General features: G+C 31.0%; 2 protein-coding genes across 2 annotated transcripts; both read left to right on the top strand.

The window, feature by feature from the left end:
* The first annotated feature begins 2,383 nt into the window (after positions 1-2,383).
* LOC125874973 (mitogen-activated protein kinase kinase kinase 20-like) lies at positions 2,384-3,938 on the top strand. The gene has a single exon (XM_049556020.1). It carries the CDS (start codon positions 2,569-2,571, stop codon positions 3,847-3,849), a length of 1,281 nt encoding a protein of 426 aa, XP_049411977.1. The 5' UTR covers positions 2,384-2,568; the 3' UTR covers positions 3,850-3,938.
* Positions 3,939-10,402: 6,464 nt separating this feature from the next.
* Positions 10,403-12,789, top strand: LOC125875144 (chaperone protein dnaJ 8, chloroplastic-like). The gene is made up of 3 exons (XM_049556236.1): positions 10,403-11,150; positions 11,449-11,517; positions 12,352-12,789. The coding sequence occupies exons 1-3, from the start codon at positions 10,917-10,919 to the stop codon at positions 12,535-12,537; spliced, it is 489 nt and encodes a 162-aa protein (XP_049412193.1). The 5' UTR covers positions 10,403-10,916; the 3' UTR covers positions 12,538-12,789.
* Positions 12,790-16,193: the final 3,404 nt, after the last annotated feature.

The raw sequence follows: 16,193 nt of genomic DNA on the forward strand, positions 1-16,193 counted from the left end.
TTAGCAACATGAATAGGGAGCTTAATTAGGTAAAATAATTAATTTACTTAGAAATGTATATGGCTGTGGCTTTCTTCTTCCCTACAATGTAGGCCATTTGCTAAAGCATATAGCACTTAATTAAGAAAATCCAAATATGGAAGAAAAACTGTTTCTTGGAATTAATTCCCATTTTGCGTTTGTGGTCCTTAATTCCGCACTATCCAACTATATATATATATATATATTATGGTACATTGGGTTCATTCCGATCTTCTTCGTTGGAAAATTACGTAATTATGTAAGTAAAAACATAATATTCTAACAATATTAATATGTAATATACAAAAACACTAGGGTAAATAAGGTGGGAATGTGAGTGAAGTTCTAACTTAATTTATTGTTCTCCAAAATATTTTGATCAACTCAAACATGAAAAAATTGAAAAAAAAATAATATTAAAAATAATACTTTACATAGGTTCCCTCATAATTAGAGTTATACATGTATTAGTAATATATGAATTAATTATGAGTGAATCTATGTATTATTTTGTGCATGTATTAGTTATGCAATGATTAATTATTCATATATTAGTTATTGCACTTTCTATCCTACATAAAATAATATATAAATTTTCTTACAACTTGTATTAGAAATATGGATTTCTAAACCATCAACCATAAATCATATTTATTTTATATATGAACAATTTGTTTCTTATAATCTACCTACACAACATATAAATTATATGAAATTTAATACATGGATGACTTGTTTAATTTTATCCAACTACCAAACAATCCTTTTTTTAAGTAGTGCACACTCATAGTGTAGTACTCTCTCGACTTTAATTTATATAACATATTTGTTTTTTAGTCCGTCCAAAAAAGAATGACATATCTTTTTTATTAAGCAAATATCTAATGACACTATTGTCGTTTTACAAATCCACTTATTTGTCAAAAAATATCCACAAAGGTGTAGTCTTCTATTTAGAATTAATTTATTTTAAGAGTAATTTTGAAATATTACAAAGTCTTTGATATTATTCAAACTTCATATTCAGTCAAACCACATCACATAAAATATATAAGGAACTATTCTTTGTGCACAATACGTAGCATATGTAAATCCTATAAAAATTAATCAAACGAATATTACTATTTTTAAAAGCATTTTTCTGGAAATTAATTTGGACAAAAGTTGTTCCACTACTAAGTTGACTTTGAAAGTTTGACCAATTATTCCATAAATTTTGATTAAAGAAAGAAGAGATAGCCAAGTTTGGGCTCTTATTGGACTATAAGTTGTCAGTCTGGATCTTAATGGGCTTACAGTACAGTTGGGCTAATAAAAGCCCAATAACACCGTTATCCTTTTTGGTCGGTTATGGGATCTCATATAGTCACATGTGCCCTCTTCAGACAGCTATGTTGCGTTGGATCAATATTTTCTGTAAACAAATTGATGTAAGATTGTAATTGTGGTGTTTTAATTACTTCTAAATACAAAACAAGACACAAATTATTGAAATTAAAATATTATCGTGATTCGTGATAGTACGTATATATTATTTAAAAGAAAAATCAAGTCGTGATGATTTGCCTTGTTGTTAGAGGGAAGTATATAATATAGCAATATTTTTTTGGAGATTCTATATAGTAGCTAGAAGGGTAAAAGATTCAAATTGTATCTTAGCTTGGTTGTTTATCGAATACTATCTATAAGTTTTTTAGATATTCATGTTAGGTGTGTGAAAGAAAGTCTCTTGTTGATAGCTGAAAAGAAAAGTAACTTATTTATAAATTGCTCGACCCTCGTAATTAATTGAGATCTTTTAATAAAATCGTACAGATTTGTAACCTAAACTATACAGACCATTAAGTTGTTTTAACTCAACAATTTACATGATCAAATGTTGGTGAGGTGTGAATATAATGCAAACTTCATGAACTTTAATTAGGTTCAATTGAGCAGTTTTTTTATGACCGAAAATCCAATCTAGATAGGTCAACTCTTAAGATCAAATATAGCTTTAGAAATTTCATGAACAAAATGCATTTGATTAACTAACAAAAAAGTACTTCCAAGACTTTAATAACAAGTTCCTAATAAATGTCAAATGGATTGACCTAAACAAGACTTTAATAACAAGTTGAATTAGTTAACTTTCATGCCTTAATTTGGTAACGTGAAAGACTCAAGTTTTCTAACCAAAACTCCATTCATCATACGTTAAAAAAGGTACACATGACAGTTATTCCAGTTAGCAACTTTTCTTTTTTGCTTCTTTCGTGTTTTTTTCTTCAAAGAAACACAAACTTTAGTCTTTCATATATATATAAAAAAAAAACTAACCTAGAATTAAAAAAACTCAGCCCTAACATATAGTATAACTTCTTTCCTTTGCCCATTTTTGTTGTGTAATACGTAATTTGATTGCCAATTATTTTTTTTATGTTGTTGGTTCTAACTTCTAAGTAAGCCCTAATCTAATCTCTCTTGTTATTTTAGTTTCCTTCATATTTTCTTGTTTGTTTTGTTGCAAAGCAAAAAACAATTCTGGTAATTGAAGTAGGAAATTTGATGCAGCAAGGAATGGAAAGTAAGAAAAAGATTGAAGTTGAAGAGCTAAAGAATGTAAACGAATTTGGTGATGGGGTTTCATGGTATAGAGGAGCAATGCTGGGGAAAGGAAGCTTTGGGTATGTTTATCTTGCTAATTTGAAGAACCCAAAGTCGAAAAATCGATACTTGCCATCAGTAATGGCTGTGAAATCGGCTGAAGTATCTGTTTCAGGTTCAATTCAGAAGGAAAGGGAAGTTCTAAGCAATATCAAGGGTTGTCCTTACGTAATTCGATGCTTTGGGGATGAAACTACCAGTGGTAATAATGGTGTGATGGCGTACAATTTGTTGCTCGAGTATGGTTCTGGTGGAACCCTAGCTGAGAGGATCAACAAATTAGGGAACAGAGGGTTGGCTGAATTTGAGGTGAGGTTGTATACGAGGTCTATGCTTAGAGGGTTGAATCATATTCATGCTATTGGTTATGTTCATTGCGATATGAAACCTGAGAACGTGTTGCTTGTTCCGAATTCTAGTAAGGGAAGTGTTGAATTTAGGGCAAAAATTGGTGATTTGGGATTGGCGAAGAGAGAAAATCAGAGTAAAAAGAGGAGATTAGAGCCTTATTGGAGAGGTACTCCGATGTACTTGTCGCCAGAAGCTGTAGCTGATAATGTGCAAGAGTCTCCTGCTGATATATGGGCGCTTGGGTGTATTGTACTTGAGATGTTAACGGGAAAACCTCCGTGGGATCGAAAGGATGCTGAGGATGTACTCAGGAAGATTGGGGAAGGACATGAATTACCTGAGATTCCAGGGGATTTGTCTAAGGAAGCGAAAGATTTCCTTAAGGGTTGTTTTGTGAGGAAGCCTACGTATAGATGGACTGCTGAAATGCTGTTAATTCATCCGTTCGTTGAGGGTTTATGTGATGATGATGGAGTGGAAGAACAGGAGGAGGTTGAAGATATAAATGAAGTTGATTCTATGCAATTGGTTACTGAGACGGACGATGAAGTTTCCTATTCTCAAGAAGATTGGAGCTGCATTTCTGAAGAGGAATCCGTTGGTTACTGGTCGGAAGATGATACAGAGATTACGGAGGATGAAATAGCCTCTTCGTTTGCTGAAGAAAGGATGAGCATTAGAATCTCTAGCATTGATAGTGGTTTTAATAGTATGATTGATACATCATCGCAAGTAGCTTCACGGAATCCATCAAATAATTCGTCGAAATGTCCATTAAAATTTACAATTCCTGCTGGTGTCTTAGCACTAGGTGGTAGGAGGGAGATATGATTTATTTATACCTTATTTGGCTACACTCTCTGTAGATTCTATGCAACTTATATTGTCTGAAATTTAATGATAAGTTTTTAATTCCTTTATCCTTTTAGCCGCCATTTTGCTCAACCTTTTAACTTTTCTGTTTCCAAGTTCTAAACACACTGAATTTTTGTTTGTTCCTCCTTGTTTCTTCTTAGACTTACCCTTTCATTTCTGGATTTCATTTGCATAATGAATGTGTATATGTTAGCTCAGCTTCATTCTATCAGACAACTATTATTCGGAAAACCAAGCACTTTACATTGTCTGGAGTATGCGCTTGAATCTAAACATTAGATTACTAACTTGTAGCGTTTTTTTCTCTTTGGTTAAACATTAGATTACTAACTTGTAGCGTTTTTTTCTCTTTGGTTATTGTAGCTGTTATATTAATTGCTTACTTCTCATGCTTATTGTAGGAAGCTGGCTGGATAATCAGGACTTTGATCACCATTGTCTCAAGGCACCGTGTTTCTAGAAGAAAATCTTGATAAATCTATATCACTGTCGTCTGTCTGTTTATCTTGAACTTCATGAACCACCTAATAAGTTTATGAAGATTTCCATAACCAGCGTTTGACAACATTTTTCTGATTGGAAGCCAAATGCACACTGCAGTATGCTTATCTGAAATTTCATGTATTATATTACAAATTATGTGCATCGTGTTCTTTTACTAGCCCCTCTTTCTAGGACTAAGGACACTTATCCGGTCATTCTTTTATCACGATTTATGCATTGCCTATCGTTTTGATGTCAGTTATAAACGCTTAGATTTACTTTAGGAAAGGAAGAACGGATAGGTACACAGAAGTAGGAAACTTAAGTTAGCCATCCATGTTCAATGATTAAGCAAGCCTAATTTAGTGACTTGAGATTTCTCCATTTATATCATGTCATCTTTGCAGATGTTGCAGTAACAGTGAATCTTTTCATCTTTCATGAACATTGTTACCGATAATGTTATGTGTAGCACAAGTATACTGTTCTCTGGATGACACTCACATGTCAAGCTCTTTTCTTTTCACATGTCAAACTCGTGATTTAATCATAATAGTTTTATCTTGTTGAAAGTGCAGAAGAATTCTGTAAGTTATCCCTGAAAAATTCTATTAGAAACAGAGAAATTCAAATGAAGTGAGTGAGCAGGAAAACTATTTATACCTTGTGCTCCTTACGGTTGTGAAGTACTACAAGATCGACCCCTGATATTTCCTGTCGTTTCAAGTTCTGTTAAACTCACTTCTCCTTGTTTGCCTCTAAATTTGCAATTCAGTTAGTTTCCTGGTGTCGCAAGACAAAATTACTTGTGCAACCCCTAATGAAGTAGTTATTTTTAAACTGTAGTTCTTAATTTGTTACTTAGATAGTGTTCGTCTCGTTTGGATGTTGAAAAGCAAGAGGAGTCCCTGTCCCTCCTGTTCTTCTTTAAGAAAAGGGAATAAATTGTCATAATCTCCTTACTTCATGCTTTATAATCCATTTTACAGAAACTTAAAGATATCACGACGAGGGATCATGGAGGAAAATCAGCTGAATCAAAATTGCTGCTGAGGTGGAATTGAATTGCAAGCCTGATGAATGACTGATTCCAATGTTGATTGTGCTGATGATGATGAGGCGCCACGTACCAGAAGGTATTATGTATATTCATAGTGAGAAGGAACTGCAGGTATTGCATCGATCTACTTCATATTCCGGGATGTAACTACTTCCAGGCATGCATTTTCCTTTCTTCCTTGTACGCCTTTTAGACAGGACTTTCAAGTCTCACAAAGTACTTACCATCTGTTTTTTTATACTCTTAATACTTCATGCCAGCTTATATTCTTGTTACTTTTATGTACTTGTCTTGGTTCAACAGAGATTAATCATGTGGAAGTTTTACCCTCATAATGCACCACCAAGATTGAATTTTCTGGTGAAACAGAGTTGGCATATTCATTCTTCATTTCTTAGCATTCACTGATTAATATCGACCAGTCAGGGAATATGAACCTCAAATTCGCCAGGATAGATTTTCAGGGAACTTTGCTACTAGTTTCAATTTCATTTGGCATAAACATATACTCCCTCCGTCTCATTTTATGTGAGGTAGTTTGACTCGACACAAAGTTTAAGAAAGAAAAGAAGACTTTTAAACTGTGGTCTAAACTGAATGATAGAAATTTGTGTGGCTATAAATCCTTTCATTATGGGTAAAATAGACATTTGAAAGATTAATTGTTACTTAATATAGAAATGTATCATTCTTTTTGGACTGACTAAAAAAGAAAGTAAGTCACATAAATTGGGACAGATGGAGAATACATATAGAACTAGCACAGTAGTGAAGATCTTCATATGTACTCTCTTACTTAATGACAAAAAGTTTGATTACTCTATTTGTGTCTTCACTGTTGGACTCTTTTGTTTTTAGTTTCTAATTTTCTACAGCAAATGTGCTGATTAAAGTGAGGAGAAATGGAGGTATTACTAGAAAGGAAACAGAGCCAGGGGTCATAATTAAAAGCTAATTATTAGGGTCTGTGGAACAGCACAGACTATGATGAAAGTTTACAAAGGTGATTTTATACTCAAAGTTCAAATCCAAGAAGCCGAGACCTCGATAATTAAGGAAAAATACTTATCACTCTATTACAATCTTTTAACGGTTCTTTCAAGCCAAATTGCACGCACTTCAGTAATACTTAATTATCTTAATCAAACTAGATAACTTTGCTGAAAACAATCTAGTAACCTTAGAAGTAGTCACATTTTCCCTTTACTCGAAGTAAGAATATTTTTTCAAAGTTGCATTGCCAAAATTAAATCAGAGATAAATGGTAGGCTCTACATGCGTGCAACTATCAGAAAATTGGCTAAAAAGAAAAGCATCATATCCCTTGAATTGTGTTGATATCACAATTAAAGAATTAGGTTCCAATAATAAATGGATTTTGCACTTTTATATGTCTCATCCAACTTCCAAAGTGTCTGTTAAGAACTCTTATTCAAGGTCTATGAAGAAGCAAAGTCTAAAATATTCTTTTTTTATCCCTAGAAACAAGTAGAATTAAGCACCGACAAGCAGCGTCATGATCTTATCTTGCTATAGTTATTCTTTTTTAAAAGAACAGCATGAACTGTGAAGTGTACTCCTCATTTTTTGAGCTAGATTTTGGGTTGAGTTAAACATGCAAGATCCATCACATTAACTAATGATGAAAAAGGAGGAAGTTAGGGGTAGAAAAAAAAATACAACTTAGTTTTACCTTTTACGCAAATATTTGGAACTTTAAGCACGTCAAAATTGCGTAACCATAAAACTTCCCCATTAAACACATTAACGATACGTCCTTATAAATTAAAATGGTGATGAAATTGAGTTTAAATTACATGCTATTAAAAAAAATAAGTAGATTACACGTAATTGTCTATATATTATCTACAATATGTGGTAAATAAAATGTTATAACATCAATACTTAATACCAAAAAAAAATTAAGAGATGTAACATCAGTTTGTATAAGCTAAATCCATTACTTAGGCTTTTAAGACAAGCAAGTCATGTTTTCCGGTTCCATTTATGGGTGATATCCAGTGAAATCCCACAAAAGTAAAGGTTGAGGCATATATGCCCTTACAAAAAGTGAAGGTGGAGAGAAAGAAAGAGGAATAGAAAACATGCAAATAACATGTACACATTGATCCCTATATATTTAGTGATCATCAAGAGAAATAAGTCACATCTTCATTTTTACACAGCAATATCCCCAGAATTCTCCATCCTTTTTCAACAAATGAAGAAATTTGGTTTTGGTCCTCTTTTTGCCATTATGATTTTGTCATGTGCAATATTAGCCTTAACAAGTTATACTGCATCTGCTTCTGAAATTTCTCATGATGCAACACCAAACAATATTATCAATGGCACTGTCCAAAAACAAAACTACTACATTTTGGGACAGCAGAGAGAAGTAGTAATTCATCGTCGAGCTCGTCCTAATAGTAGTTCTGCCCCATCCATCAACAAACACCCCTTCTTCATCTTTGCCTTCACCGTCTCTCTTCTTCTGATCGCCTCTTAATTATCGTCACTCATTGTTAATTTTATATGTATCTTTATACTCGTTGTAACTAAAAATCCTCGCACTGCTAGCGACTCATTTTATTTGATTGTAAGCTATTAATTCTATACATGTGTGTGATTGAAATGTCGTGTCTTATAATATTAACATGTTTCTATGATATTTGACTTATCGTTGTTGCTTTTGTAATCCTTTTTCTAAATTTCTTAGCTTCACACATTGTACGAAAAGTGGGCCATGTTGATTTATTAGTCCTATCACAATGACTTGACTTCTCAAATTCTTGTTTTTTTGCATTTTATTGTCTTCATTACTTTTTAGTTGCGTATATTAAAAATATTAGTTTCAAAATAATTGTCAATTTAAATAATTCAGAAAGAATTTTTTTTTTTAAGTTTGCCCTTAACATTAATTATTCTAAAATTAAGAGGCACATATATAAATAAAAATTAAAGAATTAATAAGGTTTGACACAATCCTAATTATCTTGACAACTAAAAATGAACTGAGGGAGTAATTATATATACCCATACCTATATTTGTCACTAACTAAATTTTATTTATATGTTCATCTGGAAAAGTTACTGTATATTATTATCATGTTATATATAATGAATAATTACAAGTTATACACTATGTAATTACTGGGGCAACCTAGTAATAATTACATGGTAGTTTCCAAATAATTAATGAACAATTTTCTCCGGAAGGATGATAGCTTATACGTACGTACTACATAGTATGTTAGAAAAATATAAAAGGAGCTTGGTAATTTCTCAGTGCCTTCCTTCTATGATTTCTTGATTATGCAAATATTTACTTGTTTAATATGAATAAATTCGGAAAAAATTACTAATATCTTTGTGAATACATAAAAATTATTTATTTTAAATTAAATATAAGCCTCAATTAAAGGTTCAAAATATAATCATGTGGAAAACCTCATATAGGCAAGTTAGAACGTATACTCTATCGATCAGTATTCAAAAAGTTGAGATTGATTGACTATTTGAATTTTCATTTTGCTTGTGAGGATTCGATTCCTCACCTTAGAATCCACTCTTGATTATTATATTTTCCTCTTAAAAAAAAGCTCTTTGTTAGGATATTCTTGTATAAATGAAAGACTCGATCAACTAGTATTATTCATAATAAGGGAATAACTACTAGATAAATTTCTATCCACCAACTTGTATGAAGCTAAATTGACTTATGAGAGTAGATATTTTCTCTGTACCAAAAAAATATAGAAATTTTCGCATAATATCTTTGTACTGGTAATGATCTATCATAAACAATTTCCTTACTTTTACAAGGTATAAATATGACTTTGTACACCTTATCTTTTCAAGACTTCATTTGTAAAATTACAGTGGACATGTTGTAATCCAATTAATGAGAACTTTTAAAAAGAAAATTACTCTATTGCGTTCCTTTAAATTATAAGTCTTAATTTAATTGGCCAATTTTTATTTAAAAAGAGAGTAGATATTTTCGCATAATATCTTTGTAAGCAGTAATGATTTATCGGAAATAATTTTTCTACTTTCACAAGGTATAAATATAACTTTATATATTCTATCTTTTCTAGACTATCGTTTATGAAATCACACTAAACATGTTGTTGTAATCCAATTAATGAGAACTTTTAAAAAGAAAGTTACTTTGTTACATTCCTTTAAATCTATGCGTCTTAGTTTAATTGGTCAAAAATCTAATAATATAAGAAAGACCTAAATATTTTGTTATTATAAACTAAAAATACATATAATATTTGAACTATTCATTGAATCTCATGATTTTAAATATATAATTTCATTTCTATTAGAGACTTTTATTTATTTATTAAGAATAAAAAGAGAATATTGACTTTTTAAACTTATTAACTATAAATTTTTTGATTCTTTTTAAAAAATATAAGGAAGTCACCATTTTGAAAATATACCAAGTGGGATGGACCATAATTTATTTATGAAAAAACAAAACAAAACAAAAATTGGGGAAGAAGTCAAAAACGAAATAGAAGCAGTATAATAAAACAGAAAAAGCACAACATGATTCCACGTCACACCAAACCAATTGCCAAAGGTCGGATAAGATCGTGAAGAGCCGTTCAAATTATGTAAGTATTATTTTAATCAAGTATTTAAACACATAATAAAAGGTTTATAACTTTATATACACCATTCTAGTTTAAATTTTGATAAATATTAATGCATATTCTAAAATAACGGATAGGTAAATAAGTTAATTACTTAAGATATATTATCTTTTTTAATTATATGTGTTTGATTATGTCTTAAATTTTTCTCTCTATATTTAGAAAGTCTGATTTAAGAAATCATTATCCTAATAAATTTAGGAAAGGAAAAAATATATTATTCTCGTAGATTGGAAGAACTTGTCTGTATATAAGAATTGTAATTAGGGAATCATAAAAGAACTATACACATCTTCTCTTCCGTGGTAAAAAAAAAAATCTCTCTACTTCCTTTTCTCTATTTTTTTTTTATGGAATTATATACTAGTTAACCGTACGATAACGAGTCATAAAATTTCAGATATATTTTAATTATTTTTCTTAAAAGTTTACTGACACGTCAACTCATACCATTTTTTTTTTCTCTTATCCCTTTTTCTTCTCTTTTACACTTATTTAAACCGATTATGCTTAACGCTAACAAACATCTTCCTATTCCACATTCTCTTTTTCTATTCTCTTCCCCTGTTTTTTCATATTGTTGACCTTTATATGAACAATTATTATTCTTCTTAATAATATATTGCTCCCAAAACAGTCTCATTCATATTTGGTTTGCCGTATTTGATCCGGTCTCGTTGAATAATTCAATTAATTCATAATCTATTTAAACATCCTCTTCTCTCGGTTTCCATACTATCACGTTAAAATTCAATTGTTCTTTGAAAAATACCTGCGTAATTTGAAAGAGGAAAAATTAAAAAAAATCAATGGCGACTGCTATGGGAATGATGAGGAATGTTGGGGGTTATGAGTCTGCGTCTGCTTCATGGATTCGTTTGAAGAATTGCGCGAACAAAAAGACGAAGAGGGGTGAGAATATTAAATTTGGGGTTACTTGTGTTTATTCGCCTTCTGTGACTGATCCTTATAAGACCTTGAGGATTCAACCTGATGCTTCTGAATCTGAAGTCAGAAAGGCTTTTCGACAGCTCGCTCTTCAGGTATAATTTTTTCTCTCTTCTGTTATAAGAACAGTTACTCGGTAGCTTGTGCTGGTACGAGGGAGCAGGTATCTCGTGAAATTTTAGGGAGGAGGAAGAAGAGGAAACAGGGGGGGATTATAAGGTGTAATCAATCTTACTAGCAATGTAAAATTGAATTCACACTAAATAAAATGAAAGTTTAGATAGTCAGCTAATTGAGTTACTAAGATTTTCAAAATGTTTTGATCCTGCTATTTTAGTTTTTGGTGAGACTCGACGTTGTTAATTAACAAATTTTTGTTTGATTGAATTTCAGTATCACCCGGATGTATGCAGAGGAAGTAATTGTGGTATCCAATTCCACCAAATCAATGATGCATACGATGTAAGTTTATTTATTACTGAAATCGACATTTTTTTTTACTAATTTATTTATTTCGTGTTTTATAGTAGTTTATAAAATTGTGGATGATATGTTGGGTTTAGCTTTAATTTTAATTTAAATAAAAGAAGTTTTGTGAATTAAGCAGAGAATATAGGAACCAAATTGAGGAAGATAATGGTTGGATTCTTGATTGTGAGGTTTGCATTTTATAATACTCTTCCTAATCTAACTATTAATTAATTAATAGTAAATAAGGAAAAGTGGGTTTTCATTTACTCCACTAGATTAGCTTCAGGGGATTATAAAACTTTATTCAATAAACAAATACTTTAAGTAGGTATCAATCAATTCATACTTGGATTATTTAATCTTGTAGGGAACCTGTGAACATTTTTTAGGCAAAAAGTCCTTTTCACTTTTGTTTGAAACTTGAGAGGTGCCAATTACGTTATCTAATAAGTCACTATCCCATTTTCAATTATTAGAGTATTACGTACTAGAACTTGTTTGTAGGTCCCTTATTTCAATTATTTTGGAATCATGCTTGGTAATGGGTTATTTGATCTCGTTATATAGTTTTGGACATTTCAAACGTTATGGACTAATGTTTCAGATTGAATTAGTTGTAGAATCCATTTTGCTTATCATAGAGTCAGAGTTAGATCCATCCATACTCATGATTTATCTGATGATGTACCCCATCTTATAATGTCCGCGCCCCAATTCTAGGCGCTTGAGGGTGTATGAGTTTCCATATCCGATTTTGGACAATTTTTACCTCATGAGTCATGAATATCAGTTTAGTTCTGTTCTGATGTGTGATTTTTGATGCAGACTGTGATGAGTAACTTGAGAGGGGAAACAAAGAGTGCAGAAATGGAGATTTACGAAGAATATGACGATGATGATGAATCCATGAGAGGAGTGAATGATCCAGATTATGATATGTGGGAAGAATGGATGGGATGGGAAGGAGCAGGCATTCGGGATTATTCTTCTCACATCAATCCTTATATATAATTTTTTTAAATAAACGTGGTGTCTGGATCAGCTCACGTGCCTGTATTATCTTTAATCTGGATCATAATGTTTCTGTCAAATACCCCAAAACCCATCCATCTTCTTCAAACTCAAAGATGGTTCGAGGTTTCTGTATATACTCAAAGGAGGGAGTTGTATGTTTTGTACATAGATGGAAGTTGTTCCTCCTCTGTATTTATCAATTCTAATCATGCAATGATATCAATGTGAAGTACTTATATTACTGGAAAATATTATCATATAGTTCAGATTCCTAAAATAATTATGAAGATTATAGCTTTGACAACTTTTAATTGCTCAATGTTTCTCTATTTAATTGGATATAGGTTGATGTTTTGTTGTTGTTATTATTATTCTTCATGATTTGGAGGGACAAAAAGCTTAATCTCAGTGGATCGTGACAGCAAGATCACTCTATCACTTACAATATCCCGTCGCATAATGAAATAGTTCGATATGAATTGAATATAATAAGTTGAAATCCAAAAGGTTCAATTTGTAACCAAATTAAAATCTTGACATTTTAACTACTCAAATTNTACTGAAAAATATTATTATATAGTTCAGATTCCTAAAATAATTATGAAGATTGTAGCTTTGACAACTTTTAATTGCTCAATGTTTCTCTATCTAATTGGATATAGGTTGATGTTTTGTTGTTATTATTACTACGGAAAAGGCTCAAAAATACCCCTAAACTATCCGAAATAGCTCACATTTACTCTTAAACTATATTCTGGCTCAAAACTACCCTTCCCGTCAAAGTATTGGGTCACACTTACCCTTCTAATTAACAGAAGTATGTTAAGTGTCATGTGGATGCCACATAAGCGTCAAACATTTCCCACTTCCACGTAGACTAATAAGATCCCTAATTTCTAATTCACCAATTTCACCCATTTCCCCTCATTTCTCTTAAGATACATTTCACCCATTTCTCATAATTTTCCCCTCATTTCTCCATTTCCCTTAGGAGTAATTAACAATTGTCTAAGTGATGATTTAAAATATATACTAATATAAAGTTGAATGTCTAGCTAGATATTAAAAATTAATTTATGTCTATCAAACACCAAAAAAAATGATTTTCATCGACCACATTTTCTACCTTTTTGCATTCACTCATCATAGGATTAGGGAGGCTGCTGCATGTTGCAGTACCCAATATTAATAGCATTAGATACAGAACCATAGTGAATATGGTATGGAAAATGGAGAAATGAGGGGGAAATTAGAGAAAATGGGTGAAATGTATCTTAAGAGAAATGAGGTGAAATGGGTGCATTAGAAATTAGGGATCTTATTAGTCTACGTGGAAGTGGAAAATGTTTGACGCTTATGTGGCGTCCACGTGGCATCCACATGGCACTTAACATACTTATATTAACTAGAAGGGTAAGTGTGATTCAATACTTTGACGGGAAGAATAGTTTTGAGCCGGAATATAATTTAAGGGTAAATATGAGCTATTTTGGATAGTTTAGGGGTATTTTTGAGCCTTTTCCGTTATTATTATTCTTCATGATTTGGAGTAGAGCTGTCAATATGGGCTAGCCCACCCCATCCGGGCTAACCCATACAGGCTTTGACATTTTACGGGCCAGGCCGGGCTAGCCCATTTTTTGTGTGGGCCAGAAAACGATCGGCCCAACCCACAAGTACGTGGGCTACAGGCTTGCCGGGCCAGCCCACTTTTTTAAAAATTATAATTTTTTTTTATAATTATAAATTATAATTTAAAAATATTATCATAAATATCGATAAAACAATATTACATGGTGTTAATGTTNTCTGTTGCACTTATTAAGGAAAAAAAAGCTAAAAAATCAAATTAAGATCTCATAGTATCCATTTGTTGCACTAATTAAGGGGAAAAATCAAATTAAGATCCCATAAATTAGGTTATTCCATTCCAAATTATTGTCAAGAATTCAAAATCCTATAGTGTAACAAACCAAAAAATTCAAAAATTAAATTTCTTCTTCTTGTTCATCGTTCTCTTTGTTTCATAAAAACTTTTGTCGAAATTTTGGATAAGCGAGGTGAGTTGTGAAGGATGCAAAAGTGATGGATTGTTGTTGGACAAACGATTTCTTTTGTGAATCTTCAAGTTCATTGAATATCCTTTCGATTTTGATTCAAGATTGTCGAAAATTTTGAGATTCAAAATTTTTCTCCAGTTCATTGAAGATCCTTTCCGTTTTGATTCAAAATTGTTGATATTCAAAATTCTTCTCCTAGTTCATTGAAGATTCTTTCAATTTTGATTCAAAATCATAAAAAATTTTGAGAAGATACATCATGAAGATCCTTTCAATTTAAATTGATAAGTGTTGTATTTCTACTAGATACATTAAATAAGAAAGTGTTGCCCATAAGATTTTAGGTTTGAGATCGATACATTATTATTTGGTAATTGTTATGTATCAGATACATTTAATATAAATTAGTGCATGATACATTTACGTATCATAACTAAAAAATTAGTGCATGATACATTATTATTTATGTATCTTATTTTGTTTGAGATCATGAAGATCATTTCAATTTAAATTGATAAGTGTTGTTTTTCTACTAGATACATTAAATAAGAAAGTGTTGCCCATAAGATTTTAAGTTTGAGATCGATACATTATTGTTTGGTAATTGTTATGTATCAGATATATTTAGTATAAATTTAAATTTACGTATCATAACTAAAAAATTAGTGTATGATACATTATTATTTATTTATCTTATTTTGTTTGAGAAATACTATATTTTAAAATAAAATAAAAAATACATTATACATGTAATAGTTTCAAAATAGCTTCTTTTTTGTGTGTGTGATAAATAACAACAAAGTTTATGTATCAAGTACATTTCTATTGAACATGATAAACACTAATAAAAGATTCAACAACATTAGAGTTATATATCAATACCTTACCTATGAACATTATACATTGCATAAAACAAAGGTTATTATAGCAGTGATGTATCAGATCAATGATAACACTAACAAAGACTAATTTAAGACTCAAAATAAACGAGATACATTAAAAATTTGTATCTTTGATAGTGATGGCCGTGCTATGGCAGATCCAAATTTTTTCCTCTTTTTTTTTGGACGTTTTTCAATAGTAGAAACATTAAAAGAAAATAAATATTTTTCAAGAAAAATTTTCAATGACAATATGATTAACTAAAATTGCAAAGGTTCAATAAGATTTCAATGAGGCAGGGGGCGGAGGTAATTTTATTTTTATTTTTATTTTTTAAGTTGAAAAAATTAAAAAATAATAATAAAAGAAATCGAAAATTGAAGTGATGGAAAGAAATCTACCTCTTGAATAATTTGAAATCATTAATTGGAAATAGAAAAGATTTGAAATTCAAAAATAGATTAATTGATAAACTTGAGAGAGACACCTTCTCAAAATCAAAATGAATTTGAAATTTATAATTGCTAAAGAAGTGGAGAGAATTTAGGGATAAAATGGAGGAGTGAAATGGGGAGTGGGAAACGTGGGTGTAGGCTGAAAATAGGAGTGAAATATTTATGTATCCGGAAGATTTTATGAATTGAGAGAATTAAGGGATTTTTGAATTTTTTTAAAATGGTAGGGATAAATGGATATTAAGGTAAGTAAATG

The sequence above is a fragment of the Solanum stenotomum genome, chromosome 8 (genome assembly GCF_019186545.1).
Source record: "Solanum stenotomum isolate F172 chromosome 8, ASM1918654v1, whole genome shotgun sequence".
Taxonomy (NCBI): domain Eukaryota; kingdom Viridiplantae; phylum Streptophyta; class Magnoliopsida; order Solanales; family Solanaceae; genus Solanum; species Solanum stenotomum.